Here is a 19,941-nt window from a genome sequence, read left to right as displayed (position 1 = left end):
TAATGAAGCCAGAAAAAAAGAAGAGCCCGAAGACCGATGGTCACAATCATGGGAACCACAAGGTTAAGGAGAGGGACGATGAGGCTGCTCACGCAGAACGCGCCGCATTAGCGCTGTCCCACCAAAATGAAAGGACGCTGCCATTCTTTCTGCTCACCTCACTTTTTGGAAGGAATGAATTTTCTGGAAGGGTTTTAGGTGTTTTTTAGGAAGTAACAAGACAAACAACACTTTTCCACTAAAATGAATAAAATATTTCTAAGCAGTGTCTTCAGTGGAAGAAAAAGCTCCATGATGTTCCAGCTGAGCAGCCAGAGCTTTGAGAGCCCATTCTGAGTTGGTGACTGCTTAATAATTCCAGTCATGCCCACAGCTGCCTGTGTCTCAGCATGTGTCACTGTGGGGGTGGCAGCTCACTGAGTCAGCCTGCCAGCACAGACCTCTTACACAATCAATGTGGATGAACCATGAATACGAACCAGAAATGACAAGGAGGAAAGCAGGTTGCATCCTGTCCCATCTGGGGACCTGCCCAATGTTCTCAAAGGTCTCAGCTCCCAGGAAGGGCTGCTGGCACTCACGTGTACTCACAAGCTCAACTCTCCTCTAGGGGGACTGACAGGAGGCAGCCAACGTGAGGGGGAAAAATTCAGAGAATGGTGTGTTCTGATTGGAGGAGGGAAGGTGCAGGGCCTCCCCAGGGTCCCACTAGAGGGACCATCACAGGAATGGGTTGTGTTAGCCTCTTTCCACTCAGTTTCTAATTCTCTGTCCAGTTTCCTCCACCTCAGAACACTCCAGGGCCAAAGATGTATTCTAATCTATAGGATAATAATCTCTTTGAAAGACCATCTACTCCAGTCCCTTCCATTTTACAGAAGAGAAAACCAAAGATCAAAAATGAACTGTCAGTCACTCAAGCACCAGCTGTATGCCAGGTACTGTGCTAAGTGCTGGGGTTACCCCAAAGAGAGCAAAAATAGTCCCTGCTTCCAAGGGGCTCACAGCCTAATGAGGAAGGCAACATGCAAACAGCTACATCTAAAAAGCACATATACAGGACAGACTGGAAATAATCAGAGATGGAAAGCACGAGAATTAAGGGGCATGAGGAGAGGCTTCTCCTAGAAGATAAGACTTTAGCTGGGACCTAAAGGGAGCCAGGGAAACTAGGAGGTGGAGGTGAGGAGGGAACACATGTAGGCACAGGGGATGGCCAGGGGAAATGCTGTAAGAGTTGGGAGACGGAAGAGCAAAGAAGCCAGTGTCAATGGATAGCAGACCATGTAGGGGCCAGGGGGCTAGATCATGAAGGGCTTTGAATATCAAAAATGGAGGATCTTCGATTTGATCCTGGCAGTGATAGGGAATCACTGGACTTTACTGAGTAGGGGGGATGCCAGGGTCAGACCTGGGCTTAGGAAATCACTTTGGTGGCTGATAGTGGGGAGAGGATGGAGACAGGCAGCACCCTGCCCCAGCAGCTATTGGAATAGACCAGGTGTGGGGTGATGAGGGCTTGCATGGGGTGGGGGTGGGGGGGGGGAATGACAGCATCAGAGAAGAAAGAGGGGCATATTCAAGAGAAGTTATAAAGGTAGAATCAAAAGTTCACCTTAAACAGACCCAAAGTGACCTAGGTAGAAAGTGACAGAATCAGAAGTGGCCCAAATCTGTGGATTCCAGATCCACAGCTTTTTCCACTGGGCCTACACAGCTTCCTAGTTCCTTACATTGTTACTTTTTCCCCTGTCTGCACCCCCAAATCCCCTCTTAATCCCATATCATTGATATTGGGCAACTCTAATCTGTCCAAGTGCCAGCCACTCCTCCCAAGATGGTCTCATTCACAATCTGATGACCACATACTTGATCTATGAATCTGAACTAATCAACCTGTCCAATCGCAAACAGGTAATACAACTTCAAACAATTCCTGAATGTCTGAATCAAAACAGAATGACTGACTACTGGTACAATTGAAAGCTTTCTGGAAAAAAAGTATGTTACAAAAGAAGATGGCTTCAAAATAAGATGAGGCTCACTGTCATCAGATTAAAGCTCTGTGACGCGGTCAGGTTTCTTACATGTGTCCCACAGCACAACTGGGAACTCCTCTGCCCATTCATGGAGTATGAACCAAGTCTAGCCCTTGAATGAATAAGGGCCCGTTTTTCATTCCCCTTATCGAATGTTCTATACACTGGGGTTTAACATGGTAATGTGTATATGAACATTTTTTCAAATATTTTTATAATTGTATTTCCTTGTAATAGATTTCTTGTGTAATCCTGTTTATTTAATTAAAAATATGATTCTGAGAAGGAGTCTACAGGCTTCACCAAACTGCTCAAGGGATCACAAAAAAGGGTTCAAAAGCCCTTTTGAGTACATTCCTTTAAGCTATCCCAATAAATATCAGACCCTCCTTAGTCCTGCACCAAAGGCCCCAGACCACCATACTTCTCCAGCCTTATCTCACACCCCTCCCCTTCACACCTTCCACTTTTCAGCCAAACTGGGCTCTTGCTGTCAGAGGAACTTTGCCTTGCCATCACCCACTTGATCAAGCCAAGTATTCCTCAGGTCTGGAAATAGTGATCTCATTTCAAGGCCCAGCTCATCTAGCTCCTCCATAAAGAGATTCCTCTCTGGCTCCACGGCCCAGCTGAAATTGAGCGCTCTTCTTCCTCAAATGTTTTCAGTGTGCTTTGGAGTCTGAACATCTCTTCTGTCTCTCATTCTACCCTGCCTCAATCACAAGAGACTTGTCCATTCTGCATTTTTTCCCACCCCACACCACCTCTCTCCATTAAGAATCAGGCTGCCATCTCTCAACTTTCTATCCCATTGCTTTCACACACAGCACCTTATCTATAAATGCTAACAATGTAATCAACAAATAATGCCTACCCCCAAATATACAAAATAAGTATTAATGCTCTTTGATGGCAGTATCAGGCCAATCAAAGGCACTGGAAAGCAGGGGATCAGAGTTCGAGTCTCAGCTGGCATATAACATGGGGCACCTTTGCCTCTCTGGGCCTGTGACTATGAAGGGCCCTTTCTACGCATCTTTCTGAGTTTACAATTCACTTGAGCTATAAGGATAAAAATGGGACAATGAATAGAAGCAAAATGAAAATGATCAGCAAAGAGTTTTAGAACAAAACATTCAGCCTCAAGGACAATAGCACCCCCACCCTAAGACGCTGACATCAGTCTCAGAGGTGTGGATCTAAAAAGACCAAAGATGGGGAAAGCAGCTTTACTGGCCTAGACCCAGAGAACAGAGAAAAGAACCCTACTGGAGGCCGTCCCCTGCGAGGGCAGCCTCAGAAGGTGAGGGAGGAGAAGACATCAAAGGGCTGGCTGACCAATATAGAAAAAAAAGACACGGCCAAGAAACCAACAGAAACACATGATCAACATGCTGACTTCCCAACTAGACAAGATCTGTGAGAATCATGGATGCCAGCATTAAAGGCCCCCCTCAATGTGGATATCAAGAGGGAAGAGGCGGCCTTCTGCAGCACCCACTACTCTACCATCACACACTCAAATGGGGGACGCAGCTGGTACAAGAGTTCACCAGCCTTGTTAGCAGCTGGGGATGAGGCCATCTGACAGGCTCACTTCCAACAAGGTATAGCCCATCTATATATCAAAAACATTCAGGATTCCTCAACAGATACAAGAGAGAACCATAAACATCGGGTGAGGAATAAAACTGGCAGACTTGAGTTCACCAAAGGGGTCTCCCACCATGATGGAACAGAACCAATCATAGAGGGATTCCTTGAGAGTCTTTTTTTTCCTCTGTATCCCTAGCACTTAGCAGAGCTCCTGACACATGCTAAGGACTTACTCTAAATGCTTGTTGACTAAGTGACTCTCCTGGAAGAGATCCTTCACCACTCACGGGTCTGGCCTGACCCACACAGGAAAGACCAAGTGAATAAAGCATGTCTTGCCCAGATTACAACATGCCAATGGGTGGACTGAGGTTGTCCATCATTATGTACAGCTGGGACAGACAGGACAAATGGAAGAGACTGGCCCCGAATTGCACAAACAGAAGATGAGTGGTCTGGGATGCCTTCAGGAAACTGCAAAGCCACTTAAAGATTCCAAACTCTTCCCAAAAACAAAGCCTCACTTTTTTAATACCAACATTCTAACATTATTGAATGGCTAGGAGATGTAGAATACAATGGTCTCTGGAAAACAGAAATCTGATTACACCCAGGGCAATGGGTGGGAGCACAGGCAATCTGATGACCAACATGGAGCTTCAAAGAATAGCATCAAAAAGCTCTAATTAAGTGTCTGCAGCATTCCCAGCACTGTGCTAGGTGATGGGAATACAGACAGAAAAAAATGAAATAATCCCTTCCCTCAGGGAGTTCGTGATCTCTAAGGTGGCTTATAGTTCTATACCGATGAGCTGACATTCTGCCGCATCAGATTAATGTTTGATTAAAAAAAAAAAAAGATGGGCTAGCCACATGAAAATGGAAAGATACAAGAGGCAGACAGCTCCACGGTTGCCCTGGCAACCTGGCTCTGGCAAAAAATGAGGAGAGTCCCTGGGGTGAACTTAGGGAAGATTGGAACAAGAGCTGCACAGGCTGGGTAGGCATGGATTAATTTCAGTCTCTATCACTGGAAGGATTAACCCATTTAAGGATAACACAGATTTGAGTCTTTTGTGGTGGCTGTTCGGTCGCTTCAGTCATGCCCGACTCTTCGTGATCCTATTTGGGGTTTTCTTGGCAAATATGCTAGAATGATTTGCCTTTTCCTTCTCCAACTCATTTTACAGATGAGGAAACTGAGGCAAACAGGGTGAAGTGATTTGCCAAGGTTATATGGCTAGTGAGTGTCTGAGACCAGATTTGAACTCACAAAGATGAGTCTTCCTGCTTCCAGGCCCAGCATGCTATCCACTATGCCACCTACCTGAGTCTTTTACTAACATTTAATTTAATTGTTATGGCATTTAATTTAACTGTAGGGTTTTCAGAGTTGAAAGGGACCATAGGGACAATCAAGTTAATGCTCTCATTTTACAAATGGGAGGACTGAGGCTGCAAAAAAAATGGCAAAATGATTTTCCCAAGTCACAGCAAAGAGGATGGATTAGGACCACAGCCTCAGACTTTTTCAACTTAATGTACCTCCTCAGCCTCCTCTTTCCCTGGTCTCCTTTCATGAAGTCGTGGCTTCAGCCTTCCTGAATTGGTCTGGTCCTCTACCTAATTTCCATGCTTTGCTCACTAGTCCCTGCCTCTGGAATGCCCTTCCTCTGCCGGTCCTACAGGCACTGCCCATCCTTCAAGACCCAACTCAAACAGTAACTCTTCTATGAGGTTTTCTTTCCCTCCTCTGAGCATCCACAGTGCCCTATGTTTACTTCTATTATTCTTTTTTTCATTAGACCTTCTTTGCAGAGGTGTGTACATTTTTCTTCTCTGTGTGACAATAATCTCCGTGATGGCCAGGCCTGCATGCTTTTCTTCTCTATCCTTTGTGCCCAGCACCTAAAGGGTACTTAGTAATTATCTTTCCAGATTGAGATTCAGGAGGGTGGAAAGACAGGTCACAATCCAGAAACAGCAAGCTGTCCAGGTCATGGAAGAGGGATGGGAGTGGAGGGGTGGGGAAGGCACACAAAGCAGAGGACTGGAAGTAAATAAGCTAATAAAATTTGTGGAAAAAAAAAGTGTTTCTAACATCAATTCCATGAAACCTCGACCAGAGACCACAAATGATGTTCTAGTTACCATCACCCAGGTGATATATTGGTTCCAATAAATTAGAAATCTGAACTGGCTATGTTCTAGGCAATAACTGTGCACATCATGGAAAATGACTCACAGGAGCAGCCAAAGCTGAGTCACCTTGGACCCGCAAACGCAGAGCACAGCTCAAAAACAAAGACGACATGACATCAAAGCCACAATATTTACTGTGTTGTCATGGTTTCTAAACTGAAAACACATACACGCAAAATAAAAATGGGGCATTACTCTATTTTCTCTCAACTTCTATTAGTTAAAAAAATGCATATTTCCCTTTCTTAATGAAAACCCTCACTGGATTTTTTTTTCTGTATACATTTTTTATTCATTTTAAGCTTAAATACAAAATGAGAAGAGAAAAAAAAAAGAACATTTCCATGTACACAACAGCATATAAGAGAGGATTCAATATAAAATAATAAATTTCCATTTCAAGAAAAGCCTATATAATAAACACTACACATTGTTTTCAAAGCTGCCCAGCTTTTCTCTGCTTCTTTCTAGGTTTTCTTTTGTTCTCTTCTGTGTACTTTTTATTTTATCCCCCCACTCCCCCCCACCACTACCACAGAAGGCTACAATTAAACTTGGCTATATACACATATACAAAGATCTCCATAAACATTTGTGTATATACAATGAATTCTGTTATTATTTTTCCTAACTCAATAAAATAATTTTTTAGTAATTTAATTGGGATGGACTTGAATAAATACGTTGGTTAGACAGAATTGTCATTTTTTATTATATTGGTTTTACCTACCCACGAACAATAAATCTTATTCCAACTATTTAAATAAAAAGTGGTTTATGTTTGTGTTCATGTAGTTCCTGTGCCCGTTTTAGCAGCCATACTCTCAGGCATTTTATACTATCTAGTTATTTTAAATGATCTAAAACAACATTGAATAATATTAGTGACACTCTCTGAATTTTTTTAGAATCACACTTAAAACTTTCTTTTTTTAAAAGGAGCCACAGCTACCAAAGACCCAGGAAATAAAGTACTCTTACTGCCAAAGTCCTGAACATTGTTAGAAGACTCGATATCAGAAATGGACATGGTTTGAGCAGTGAAAGTGACATATAAAAGACGCATTAGCTTTGCCCCTGCACTCCAGGGGCCCCAGGCCTTGTTGTCAGGCTTGCAGCCGAAACTTCTGGGTGTTGTCTCTTCTCTTTGGGAACAGGAACTATGCTTTTTCTAAGGATGTCTCCCAAGCCTTGGTATAGTGCTTTGCACGCAGTAAGAGCTTAAGAAGTAAGGTTCCATTCATCCATTAGAACTGGTGAAACATTGTTTTTTTAATAAAATGAGGATCAGACCAGTTGATTAATTTCTATAGTCCCTTCCAACACTCAGTTCTAAATTTGTTCAAAGATATTCCATATTGAGGTTCATACTCAATCTAACAATTGACAAGGAGATGGAACTGGGGAAATGCAAAATTGTAAAGTCAACCCAAAAAGGGAAATATAAATATTTACTCAATCCTTTTTAGATGCAATAAAGTTGGAGTTTAATAAATGAATACACAAAGAACTATGATTTCATTTGGGAAACTCTAAGACCATGACTTGGTAGATAAAACCTTAGGAACTGCCCAAGGTGCTGAGCTTGAGTAACTTCCCTAGGGTCAGACAAATACTCTGAGGTACTACCTCATACCTATTAGACTGGCTAATACGACAGAAAAGGTAAACAACAAATATCAGATGGAATGTAGAAAAAAAATGAGATTTTACCCACTGTGGGAGTTGTGAACAGATTCAACCATTCTGTGAAGCAATCTGGAGCTATGCCCGAAGGGCTATAAAACCATGCAAACCCTCTGACCTGGCAATACCACTACTAGGTCTGTATCCCAGAAGAGAGAAGAAAACAGAAAGCAAAAGGACCTATCTGTGCAAAAATATTTATAGCAGCTGTTTTCTGGGGGTAAAGAATTAGAAATTGAGGGGATGTCCATCAAATGGAGAAGGGCTGAGCAAGTCGTAGTACGTGATTATGATGGAATACTATATTGTACTATGAGAAATGATGAGCAGGATGCTCTCAGAAAAACCTGGGAAGACTTGTATGGGCTGAAGCAAAGTGAACTGTACTGTGGACAAACTAACAGCAATACTGTGAGATGATCAGCTGGGAATGACTTGGCTGTTCTCAGCAATACAATGATCTACGACAACTCTGAGGGACTTATGGTGAAAAATACTATCCATCCCCAGAGAAAGAACTGGTGGTGTCTGAATACAGACTGAAGCACACTTTTTTTTACTCTGTTTTTCTTGAGGTTTTTTTTTCTTGTCTAAGTTTTCTTTCACAACATGACTATCATGGACATGTTTTGCATGACTACCCATGCATAACTTCTATCAATCTGCTTGCCTTCTCAACGGGGGACAGGAGGGATGGAAGGAAGGGGGAGAATTTGGAACTCAAAGTTTTAAAAATTATTTTTACATGTAACTGGGGAAAAATAAAATACTAAATAAAAAAAGAAAATTCAAATTCAAATACAAGATTTGATTCAAGGTCTTTCAGCTATGCACTAAATCACCTTCCTGTTGAATAATCCCTACATAACCAACAAGCATTTATCAAGCACCTAAGAAGTGCCAGGCATCATTCTAGAAGTTAGAGGTACAAAGCCAAAGATGGTCAGGAGGCCATTCTACCAGTGTAGGCAGTAGGCTCAAGGGTCTCAACTAGGAAGGGGAGTGTACAGAAGGAGAAAGGGGGACAGATGTGAGAGATGTTGCAGAGGAAGCAATGACCACATTGGTCATTTGACTGGGGGATGAGCATCAGGAGGCAAGGATCACAACAGGATTGTTAAACTGCTGGGGAAGATGGGAGAGTTCTTGACAATAATGAGAAAGTTTGGAAAAGAGGCAGATTTGGAGGGAGAAATAATGAGTTCTTCTTCGGGCGTTTTGGGTTTGAGAAGCCCATAAGTATCTAGCTGAAGATATCCAATAGGCAGTTGATGATACAGAGAAAAGAGAGGACTGGGCATATAAACCTGGGACTCCTCAGCAGAGAGAAGATAATTAAACACATATGAGCTGAGGAGCTCACTAAGAAAAGACAGAGCCTCGGGGGCACTCCCAGTTTGGAGCTGTGATACAGACGACAGACCAGCAAGGCAGCCTGAGAGTTAAGGCAGGAGAGCTAAGAGCGGGCTGTTACACCAAACACAGAGAAGAGAGAGTGCTGCAGGAAGAGAGGGTGGTCATGAGTGTCAGATGACAGCACTCAAAATAAATACCTTATCAATCAATTAACAAAATGAAGAGTACTAAGGTAATACAGCTAACAGAAAAATACCTCTCCCCCCACCCCCCCAACACACATATCTCCAAGAGATACAAAGAATGGTGTTTATTGCTCACTGGGGAATGCTCAGAGAGAGCCAACTAACTGCCTCCTCCTATATGGTCGCAGCTTCTGAGGTACAATGCCCTTGTACTCTAGAGTGAAGGGGGAGATATCTTACAAAAAACTCTAGAAGATCCAGCAAACCAAGTGCATAAAACACCTTGACAAGGTGAGATGGCACCATGAAGGGAGCATGACGAGGGCCGTCAACAAAATGTTGAAAACCAGCATCAAGAACATTTCTGATTAAGAAGTTACAGGGACCAAGGCCCAAACGACTATTCAGCAGCTTTGGGCCTGCGCATCATGAAAACTTTCTTCAAGAACAGAGGGCAGGTACCAAATACAATCCTAAAAAGTTAACTGATTATTTCTTAACAAAAGAAAAACTACTGATCCCAGACACAGTTGTCATTACGTAATAGCTGGGTACTGCCCACGAAAACAGTTAAGAGCAAAGGTCAAAGCAAATACATCAGAAAACAGGACAAAGACACTACCTGTGTTTACAGTAGCAGTGACCTAGCCTGTTGCAAACAAACCGCCAACTCCAAAACATGGGAAATGAACAAAGACACAAATACACGACTATTTCTTACACAAGTTTAACCAATACAAAATAGCTGCCTCCCAGTTTTGGAGGAACTCATTACTTTTCCAAATCTGCCTCTTTCCAAACTTCCTCATTACTGTCAAGAACTCTCCCATCTTCCTGGGTAGGTTTACAGTCTTGTTGCCATCCTTGCCTCCTGATTCTCATCCCCCAATCAATGACCAAAAGCTACAAACTGCCTCCAGTTAGCAAATGGTCTGCAGCCAAGACTGGCACGAGCTTATCTGAAAACATCTCAGGGAAGAATAACAGAGGATCCCCAGCATATCACCTCCCCAAACATCCAAAGCCACGGAGTTGACCGTGGTGTGACTGCACTGGTTAGCAGTGAGATTCTAGGGGGCATTAGTATATGCTTTCCAGATCTTAAAAGTACAATCTGGTGAGGCAGGTGCTAATATTATAAAGGGAAGAGAAGCCAGCCAATCACAGGCCAAGAAGCCAGACTTTGACTCCTGGGAAAATTCCAGAACAAAGAATTAAACAATGGTTGGCAATATCTAGGGATTCTGAAGCCTGAAGATGAAGCTGAGAAATTGGTTTTAGGTAGAGCCAACACAGTAAGCCATGGCAAGGCTAAAGGAAAGGGCAGAAAAGAGCCGCCTGGAGGGAGCTTCAATTTGGCTGGAATGCCCACTACCCAAGGAGCAGCAGCAGGGAAGCTGGACTCCAGGCCAATCTCTGACAGTCAGTCTGACGGCTGGCTCCTTAGACAAGTTGTTCATCCTCTCCAGGTCTCGATTTTCACATCTGACAAGTGGGTGGTTTGGTCCAGTTGGCCCTAAAGGTCCTCCAAGCACTGAACCCACTACCCTATATTCCTACCATAGGAGAAAAGACTGGAAAAGTAGGTTAGTACTCAGACTCTGGAGCAAAATGTCAAGATATGGAAATTATACTTTGACACAGCAGAAAACTATCAAAGGCTACTGAACAAAGGACTGACCTAAGGAAAGTGAATTATGAGACTGCAATGTCCAAGATGAATCCCATGAATCATGGCTGGATCACAGAGCACAGGATAGGAAGTAATAGACAAGACAGAAAAGATGGCACTAGGGTCTATATATGCGCTTTTGTAGATAATATATATGCATGCATACGTACATGAATGACAGGCACCACAGATAAATAAACTAACCAGTAGTGAGGAGGGATTAAGAGACAGTGGTCAGGCTGCACTGAGTTTGGGAAACTGCACAAAGGTTTCCTTGATGCATCCCAAACAGGTTTTTGCCATGCTGATCACTTTCAAACTAATGTTCTTCCAGGAGTAACATACGGATGCAAATCAAGGAGAAGCTCAAGAGACTCAAGACTACAATGGAATCAACAGAAAACTGAAAGATGTCTAAGACGCTCTGCAACGTGTGACCAAAATGAGAGGGAGGAGCATCAAGGGCCTCACAGAGAACCTGGATGCCAGGAAGAGAAAGGAAGCTGCTTGGGTAGCGAGAACGAGAGACCACAAAGAGGGGCACAGCCCCCAAAGGCTACACTGGCATCCCCAAGACAGGAAAGGAAGCAGAGAAAGTCTTCAGCGAGCCCTCTCTGAAAGATGCAGACAAGAACTACACCCAGTGAACAGTGTAGAGGCTTGTGAGCGGCTCCCCACCCCCACCTGCCACCCTCCAGCCAGTGAGGCCTTGGAGCCTCCTGGGGCAGAAGGGATATGCCAGTTTGGGAAGGTGGAGTTGGCCCACTGGACTATGGGGAAAATGGTCAGAAACATTAGGTACAAAGAAACAGAATGAATCACAGTGTGGTCCCAGGTCAAGCAAATTTCCAAGGAATGGGGCACCTTCAAAGAGGCCTGCTATGGGGAAGAGGCATGTCAGAAGCAGCAGGAAGGCTACAGTGGGCATAGGGGCAGGGAAGCTAGGGAACAATGGTCAAGGGCAGTGCCCTTCCAACCTCAGAAAACTACCACATGAAGTGAGGCTCTCATCATCTCCCAGCAGGGCTGCTGCCAACAACTTCCCAAGGAGGGCCCCTACTGTCTCTCACTGCCCCAGTCAGACTCAGCTGCCAGTGATCTTCCTAAAGCACAGATCCAACTGGGTCAACCCCCATTCGATAAACTCCAATGGCTTCCTGGAATGAAGTGAGAACCTCTCTGTTTGGCTTTTTTTTTAAATAAATTTATTTTTTATTTTTAGTTTACAACACTCAGTTCCACAAGTTTTTGGATTCCAAATTTTCTCCTCCTCCCTCTCCTCCCCCCTGCCCCCCAAGATGGCATTAATCCAATGTAGGTCTACATATACCTTCACACTGAACTTATTTACATAATAATCCAGTTGTAAAGAATTATAACCAATGGAATGAATCATGAGAAAGGAGAAATGAAGCCCAAAAAGGAGGAAAAAAAAGAGAGAGCAAAAGGCTCGCCTCCATCTGCATTCAGACTCCTTAGTTCTTTCTCTGGACATGCGTAACCTTCTCCATCGTGAGTCTCTTGGAGCTGTCTTTGAAGCTTGCACTTATGAGAGGAGCCAAGTCTATCAGAGTTAGTCCTCACAGAGACCATGTGTCTGTAATCATGTATAATGATCTCCTGGTTCTGCTCCCCTCACTCAGCATCAGTTCATATAGATCATTCCAGGTTATTATGAAGTCCGTATCTTCCCCATTTCTTATAGTACAATAGTATTCCATTACATTCATATACCACAATTTGTTCAGCCATTCCCCAATTGATGGACATCCCCTTGGTTTCTAATTCTTTGCAACACATAAATATCTTTGTACATACAGGTCCCTTTCCCACTTATATGCTCTCTTTGGGATATAGCCCTTAGAAGTGGTATTGCAGGGTATGCACATTTTTATAGCCCTTTGGGCATAGTTTCAAATTGCTCTCCAGAATGGCTGGATCAGTTCACAACTCCACCAACAATGTAACAGTATTCCAATTTTCCCACATCCTCTCCAGCATTTATCATTTTCCTCTTTTGTCATGTTAGCCAATCTGACCAGAGAGATGTGGTACCTAAGAGTTGTTTTGATTTGCATTTCTCTGATCAATACTAATCTAGAGCATTTTTTTTCATATGACTCTCTTCCTCTGAGAACTGCCTGTTCGTATCCTTTGACCATTTCTCAATTGGGGAATGACTTGTATTCCTATAAATTTGGCTCAGTTCCCTGTATATTTTGGATATGAGGACTTTATCAGAGACACTGGTTATAAAGATTTTCTCCCAATTTTCTGCTTCCCTCCTAATCTTGGTTGCATTGGCTTTGTTTATGCAAAAACTTTTCAATTTAACATAATCAAAATTATCCATTTTGCATTTTGTAACACTTGCTATCTCTTCTTGGGTCATAAATTCTTCCCTTTCCCATAAATCTGACAGGTAAACTATTCCTTGCTCTCCCAAATTACTTATAGTATCAGCATTTATTCCTAAGTCATGAACCCATTTTGACTTTATTTTGGTATACGATGTAAGATATTGGTCTATGCCCAGTTTCTGCCATACCATTTTCCAATTTTCCCAGCAGTTTTTGTGAAATAGTGAATTCTTAACCCAGAAGCTGGATTCTTTGAGTTTATCAAAGAGTAGATTGTTGTAGTCGTTGACTACTGCATCTTGTGTACCTAACCTATTCCACTGATCCACCACTCTGTTTCTTAACTAGTACCAGGTAGTTTTGATGACTACTGCTTTATAATACAGTTTAATATCTGGTATGGCTAGGTCACCTTCCCTAGCATTTCTTTTCATTAATACCCTAGATATTCTAGACCTCTTGTTCTTCCAGGTGAATTTTGTTATTATTTTATCCAGCTCTGTAAAATAATTTTTTGGTAGTTCAATTGGTATGGCACTGAATAAGTAAATTAATTTAGGTAAAATTGTCATTTTTATTATATTAGCTCAGCCTAACCATGAGCAACTGATGTTTTTCTATTTATTTAGATCAGGCTTTATTTGTGTGAAAAGTATTTTTTAATTGTGTTCATATAGGCCCTGGGTTTGTCTTGGCAGATAGACTCCCAAATATTTTATAGCATCTACAGTAACTTTAAATGAATTTCTCTTTCTATCTCTTGGGGTTGGACTTTGTTAGTAATATATAGGAATGCTGAGGATTTATGTGGGTTTATTTTATATCCTGCAACTTTGCTAAAGATTTTTTTTTATTATTTCAACTAGTTTTTTACTTGATTCTCTAGGATTCTCTAAGTAAATCACCATATCATCTGCAAAGAGTGATAACTTAGTTTCTTCTTTGCCTCTAATTCCTTCAATTTCTTTTTCTTTTCTCATTGCTAAGGCTAACATTTCTAGCACCAAACTGAATAATAGGGGTGATAATGGACATTCTTGTTTCACCCCTGATCTTATTAGAAATGCATCTAGCTTATCTCCATTACATATAATACTTACTGATGGTTTTAGGTAGATGCTACTTATAATTTTAAGGAAGACTCCATTTATTCCTATGCTTTCTAGTGTTTTTAATAAGAATGGGTGTTGTATTTTATCAAAAGCTTTTTCTGCATCTATTGAGATAATCATATGGTTTCTGCTAATTTTGTTGTTCATGTGATCAATTATGCTGATAGTTTCCTAATATTGAACCAGCGTTGCATTCCTGGAATAAATCCTACCTGGTCGTTGTGTATTATTCTCGTGATAAGTTGCTGCAATCTTTTTGCTAATATTTTATTTAAAATTTTTGCATCAATATTAATTAAGGAATTAGTCTATAATTTTCTTTCTCTGTTTTGACTCTTCCTGGTTTAGTTATTAGTACCATATTTGTGTCATAAAAAGAATTTGGTAGGACTCCTTCTTCCCCTATTTTCCCAAATAGTCTATAGAGTATGGGAATTAATTGTTCTTTAAATGTTTGATAGAATTCACCTCTGTTCAGCTTTTAAAGCCCTTCAAGCTGGCTCCAAACTATCTTTCCAGCCTTATTATGACCTCCTTTCATACTTGATAGTCCAACTAAACTGGACTCCTGCCTGTTCTTCACATACAACACACTATCTCCCCTATCCATGATTTTGCACTTACTGTGCCCAATGCCTGGAATGTACTCACACTTCCTCTGACTCTGACTGCCTCTCTTCAAGGAGCAGCTCAAGTATCATGTCCACACAAAAGATTTCCCAGTTGCACCAATGGTATGTGCTCTCTCTCCCAAAGAACCTTGTGTTCTTTCCACATATGCTTGCTTCTATGCTTCTCTCCTCACTCATGCCCCCTGCAACCTCCACAGGCTAAGCTCTTTGAGGGTAAGAATTGTTGCCTTAGCAGACTCTCTGACACACAGTAGGCCCCTGATAAAAGCTTGCTGGCTGATTGGATCCTTTTAGTATCTGATCTACTTGTGTGAACGAGCAGGTATTTTACAAATAGTTTTCCTTTAAACCTCAGAGTGGTTTAGTACTTAAGATGCTGACTTGTGAGTAAGATAACCCGATCTGTGCCTCTCCTATTACAAGGGAGCCTTTGTACAAGGCTGCTAAAGGCAGCCTAGGCCTCACTGGAGCTCTGGAGTTAAAAATAAAAACAGAAAGATCAGCTGTTGAGATAGACTGGCTGAAGCTCTTTTACAGCTATGGTCAATAATATCCATCCTCTACTCTAAGTCAAATGGGGCAGCGGTCTGATTTCCAAGTGACCGCACACAGAAGGCCTGGTAATAAACCAGTGCCTGCCAAGGACAAGGTCTGTGCAGCTCTCTTCATTTACTGAAGAGTAACCACTTGGTCACATAAACATAACTATCTCCATCTTCTGCTTGGCTGTTCAGAGATGTGTTAGAGAGAAGCTACAAGCCTAAACAACTACTTCAATTGAGGGACAGCCATGAACCCAGGTGTCTGAAAACTAAGGAGCTCTGTGTTAACCCTGAGAAGGGTCCCTGAAAGCAAGGACACTTCATCCTTCAACATCCAAAACAATCCCAAGTCTGCATCAGCATTTCTGGAGAGCTCCTATCCAAATTCTTGGTCAGGAAACAAATGTGTCCAGAAATGTCCCATAACTGCAAACACATGTAAAAAATGTTCATTGCACTCTTACGCAGAACTTAACCACAAAGAGTCTATATAGCACAAGTGGAGAGATCAGGACAGGCTTCCTATAGAAAGCGGCATTTGAGCTGAGACATGAATGAAGCTAGAGCTTCTAAGAAAAAGAGGTAAGGGGCAAGATGGACCACCCATGCAAAGACGCAGAGACCAGGATGGGACGGAAGGGAACAGCAAGCAGACCCAATGAGCTACAACACAAATGTACAAGAAAGAAATCAATGTAAAGATAGTGAAGTTGTAAAGACAGGCTGGAGTCAGATTGTGGAGGCTTTTTTGGGGGGGGGGGAGGGGGGCGGAGCATTTTATTCTAGAGGAAAAAAGTAAACTAATGGGAATTCTTAAGCAAGAGAATAACATAGACAGACCTGCGCTTTCAGAAAATCATTTTGGCAGCTGTGTCAAGAAGGTACTTGAGTCCTGAGCTGAATTAGGAGGCTACTGGTGAGACAGTTGTCTATGAGTGAAAAGATGGTGATAAATGCTAGAGACATTACCAAAACAGAACTGAATGTAGTTGGCGATAGGAGGTAAAGGCTGAGGGAGAAGAATGAATGATTCCAAGCTTGTAAACCACAGTAACTGGATGAATGGTAATGCCCTCAAGAGAAAATGAGGAGTTAGGAAGAAGAGAAGGTTTGGAGGAAAGAATACTATGTTTGGTTTTGAATATGCTGAATTTGAAACATCAACAGGATATCCAATTGGAGATAAGCAATAGGCCGCTGGTGATGGAGTTCAGGAGAGAGATGGGCTTTGATCATATAGCTCTAAGAATCATCCGCAGAGAGATGATAACTGAACCCACAGGAGTCAATCACTAAGAAAAACAGTGCAGAAGGAAATCAGCAGAAGATGAAGGACAAAAGCCTAGGGTACACTCAGGTATAAGGGTGGGACGTGAACAACGATATCCAGCAAAGGTGCTCGAGAAGAAGAAGTCAGAGAGGTGGGAGAACCAAGGGAGAGCAAGGTCATGGAGCTCCTGGGAGCAGAGATCTTGAGAGAGGGAGTAGTTACCAATGTCAGGTGCTTCAGTGTCTTGGATATACACTGGGTTTGGGAAATGAAAAACTCTTATAATGACCTCAAACCTCTCTGTGAAAAAGGCAGGCCCATCTTTTTAATCTAAATGTTCTATAGGTATGTTGATGGCCGCAATCTGCAATCTCTACAATCACTACAAAATTCAAAATGATTATCGGTAAGGAGACAAGAGCAAGCTGCCAATGCAGAATAAATAAGGAGTTAAAAAAGAACTGGAGGAAAGGATGTCATCAAAGAAACGTAGAATGGAAGGGGAAAAAAAGGTCTGATCATGTGTTGAGAAAAAGGGTTACCAACGGACAGGCCAAGTGTGACACTGGTGTCCTCACGATTTCAAGAGAATTTGGGGAAGAGTCCTGGCCCCCAACCAAGTCAGGAAGATCAAACTATGGAAAACCTAGGGGAGGGGGATATGGACAAGCATCTCATAGGACCACATGAAACTAGTGTCATCAGGAACATCCAAAGAAGAGAAATCCCAGATCCATTTGGGTTCCCTGCTGCTGGCCTACCTTGTGACATTAAGCACCAAAGCCTAATGGGAGGGCTGACAATCACTAAATATCAAAGGTCTCACTGCCTCACCTTAAATACGAGAGGAAAGACAATGCATTCCCAGTTGAAGTCCTACCAATTGGGAAGCCCAGGGCTGGGACTATAGGAGCTGTTGGCTGAACTGTCTTTGAAAGGGCTTCCCTCAAGCACTCAAGTCTGCAGTGAAACCAGACTTTCAGACAGACAACTCCAGCTCAGAGCCTCTGAGTGGTGAGGAGCCAGCTGTCTGTGCTCAAGGGACACTTGTGCCCCCTAGACTGGGCACCTGCAAGGGAATGAGCATTTCTGGACCCCACCTAGAATCTCTCTGAAGCTCTGATCAGCCTGCAGTAAATGAATTTGAACTACTGATGCGTAAATACAAACTGCAGCCCATTAGAATAAGCACTTTAAATACAAAACCACTCATGAAGAGAGCAGAAAGTTACCCTTCACATAAAGCCATCAGGTATAAAAGCTAGATGGCCATTTTTATTCTTGGAAATGCATTGTTTGTGATAAGTTCTTAGCACAGGAGGCCTTGTACAGAGAAAGCAATGGATACGTGTTTACTGCAAAAGGACTCATCAGCTCTCAGAGTCTTTTTCCAGGAAACACATTCGAGTTTTCCTAACACAACAACCCAATTTGTGTGGCAGTACATTGGTAAGGATTTTAAATTCACAAACCTCTCGAGCGATGTTGCTCAAAGCTTCATCTTCGGCAGAGAATCGATCTTTTACTGGGGTTCTCTTCCTTCCAGAACCAGGGGTCCCCATTTTGTTTTCCTGAATATTTAATGATTCTTTTCATTGAGTGCCACCAGCAAGCTTTTAACCCTGAAAGAAAACAGAAATTATGAGTTAAGTTTTTTTCTTGAGCATTTAAGCTGACCCATTCCATTTTGCTGTCTATATCTGAAATAAAATCAACTTTCTTTTTCCAGAAGCCATTTTAATTCAAATTAGAAGAGTATTTAATTGTCTGTTCTGCGACAGAAACCATACTGGGGATTCAAAGCCAATGAAGTGGCTTATATTCTACTGGAAGGGTGGGGGATGTGGCCAGGCACAGCACATATAGAGGTAAATATATTTAAATGCAAAGTAACTTGAAGAGGGTAGCCAGGTGGTGCAATGGCTACAGCACCGGGCCTGGAATCAGGAAGACTCATCTTCTGAGTTCGAATCCAGCCTCAGACACTTCCTAGCTCTGTGACCCTGGGAAAGTCACTTAATTCTCTTTGCCTCAGTTTCATCATCTAAAATGAGCTAGAGAAGGAAATGGAAAACCACTCTAGTATCTTTGCCAAGAAAACCCCAAATGGGTCACAGAGAGTTGGACAGGACTGAAACAACTTAACAACAACTTCAGGAGGGAAAAGATCATTAACAATATGAGGATGAGTTCATCACAGAAGGCTTCATGAAAGAGGTAGCACCTGACGAGGACTAAAGAGGGGAACGAGGACATGCCAACACACCGAGAATGACAAGAGATGGAGTAGCAGTCAGTCAACAAGCTCATCAATATGAGCTGACAATGTGTCAGGCACAAAGGATACAAAGAAAACAAAAAATAGTCCCCAACTGTAACCCTCACATTTTAATGGAAGAAACAGCATGCAAACAGCTATGTACACACAAAAATCTCCAGTGTACATGGGAGGGCATCTACAAGTGAAACCGCTGGGAGCTGGAGGTGGCCATGGGAGAAAGGCTGACAGAGGCAGGTGGAGGGATTTTAGTTGGGCCTGGAGGGAAGCCAGGAGGCAGAAGTGAAGAGGAAGAACATTCTGGGCATGAGCTACAGGCAATAAAAAGACACAGAGATGAGAGGGAGTACTGTGTGTGCAAAGACAGCTCGGAGGCCAGCACCACCACACTGTGGAGTACATGGAAAAGAATCAAGTGTAAGAAGACTGGGAGGGGAGGAGGGAACCCAGAAAGCACTTCCTATTGGATCCTAGAGTTAACAGGGAGCAGCTGGAGTCTAGTGAGAAAAGAGATGAAGCGGTCAGACCTGAACCACGGAAGATGGCTTTGGTAGCTGAGTGGATGATAGACGGGGGTGAGGAGAGACTGGAGACATGATAGCCAACCAGCAGGCGATGGTGGTAGTCCAGATAAGCTGTGCTAAGGCCTGTACCAAAGTAGTGGCAACGTGATTAGAGAAGTGGGAACAAACCACAGATGTGGTGACGGCAGAAATAACAAAATCTGTCAAGAGAACACATAGGTGTAATGAACGTAAGGAGTTAAGAATGACCCCAGGTTGCAAGCCTGGTGACTGGTAAGATGGTAGTGCCTTTAATAATAGGAAGACTGGGAAGAGGGAAGGCCTGAAGAAGAAGGCTAAAGAGCTCATTTTTTAACACTGAGTTTGAGATGTCTATGGCAAACATAGTTCAGAATTGCTGTCGTTGTTCAGTCGTGTCTGACTCTTCATGACTCCACTTGGGGTTTTCTTGGCAGACATACTGAAGTAGTTTGCCATCTCTCCAGCT

General features: G+C 42.6%; 1 protein-coding gene across 11 annotated transcripts in view; it reads right to left on the bottom strand.

The window, feature by feature from the left end:
- The window catches only part of LRRFIP2 (LRR binding FLII interacting protein 2), a 113,114-nt gene that overhangs the window by 54,405 nt on the left and 38,768 nt on the right, over nucleotides 1-19,941 (bottom strand). For all 11 annotated transcript variants that reach the window (XM_036738552.1, XM_036738557.1, XM_036738555.1 and 8 more), the window contains exon 2: nucleotides 18,125-18,274. In XM_036738552.1, coding sequence (XP_036594447.1) covers nucleotides 18,125-18,214 — 90 coding nt within the window. In that variant the 5' untranslated portion in view covers nucleotides 18,215-18,274. The remainder of the gene's footprint in view (nucleotides 1-18,124; nucleotides 18,275-19,941) is intronic.

The sequence above is a fragment of the Trichosurus vulpecula genome, chromosome 9, assembly GCF_011100635.1.
Source record: "Trichosurus vulpecula isolate mTriVul1 chromosome 9, mTriVul1.pri, whole genome shotgun sequence".
Classification (NCBI taxonomy): Eukaryota; Metazoa; Chordata; class Mammalia; order Diprotodontia; family Phalangeridae; genus Trichosurus; species Trichosurus vulpecula.
This window is presented reverse-complemented; position numbering and strand designations above follow the sequence as displayed.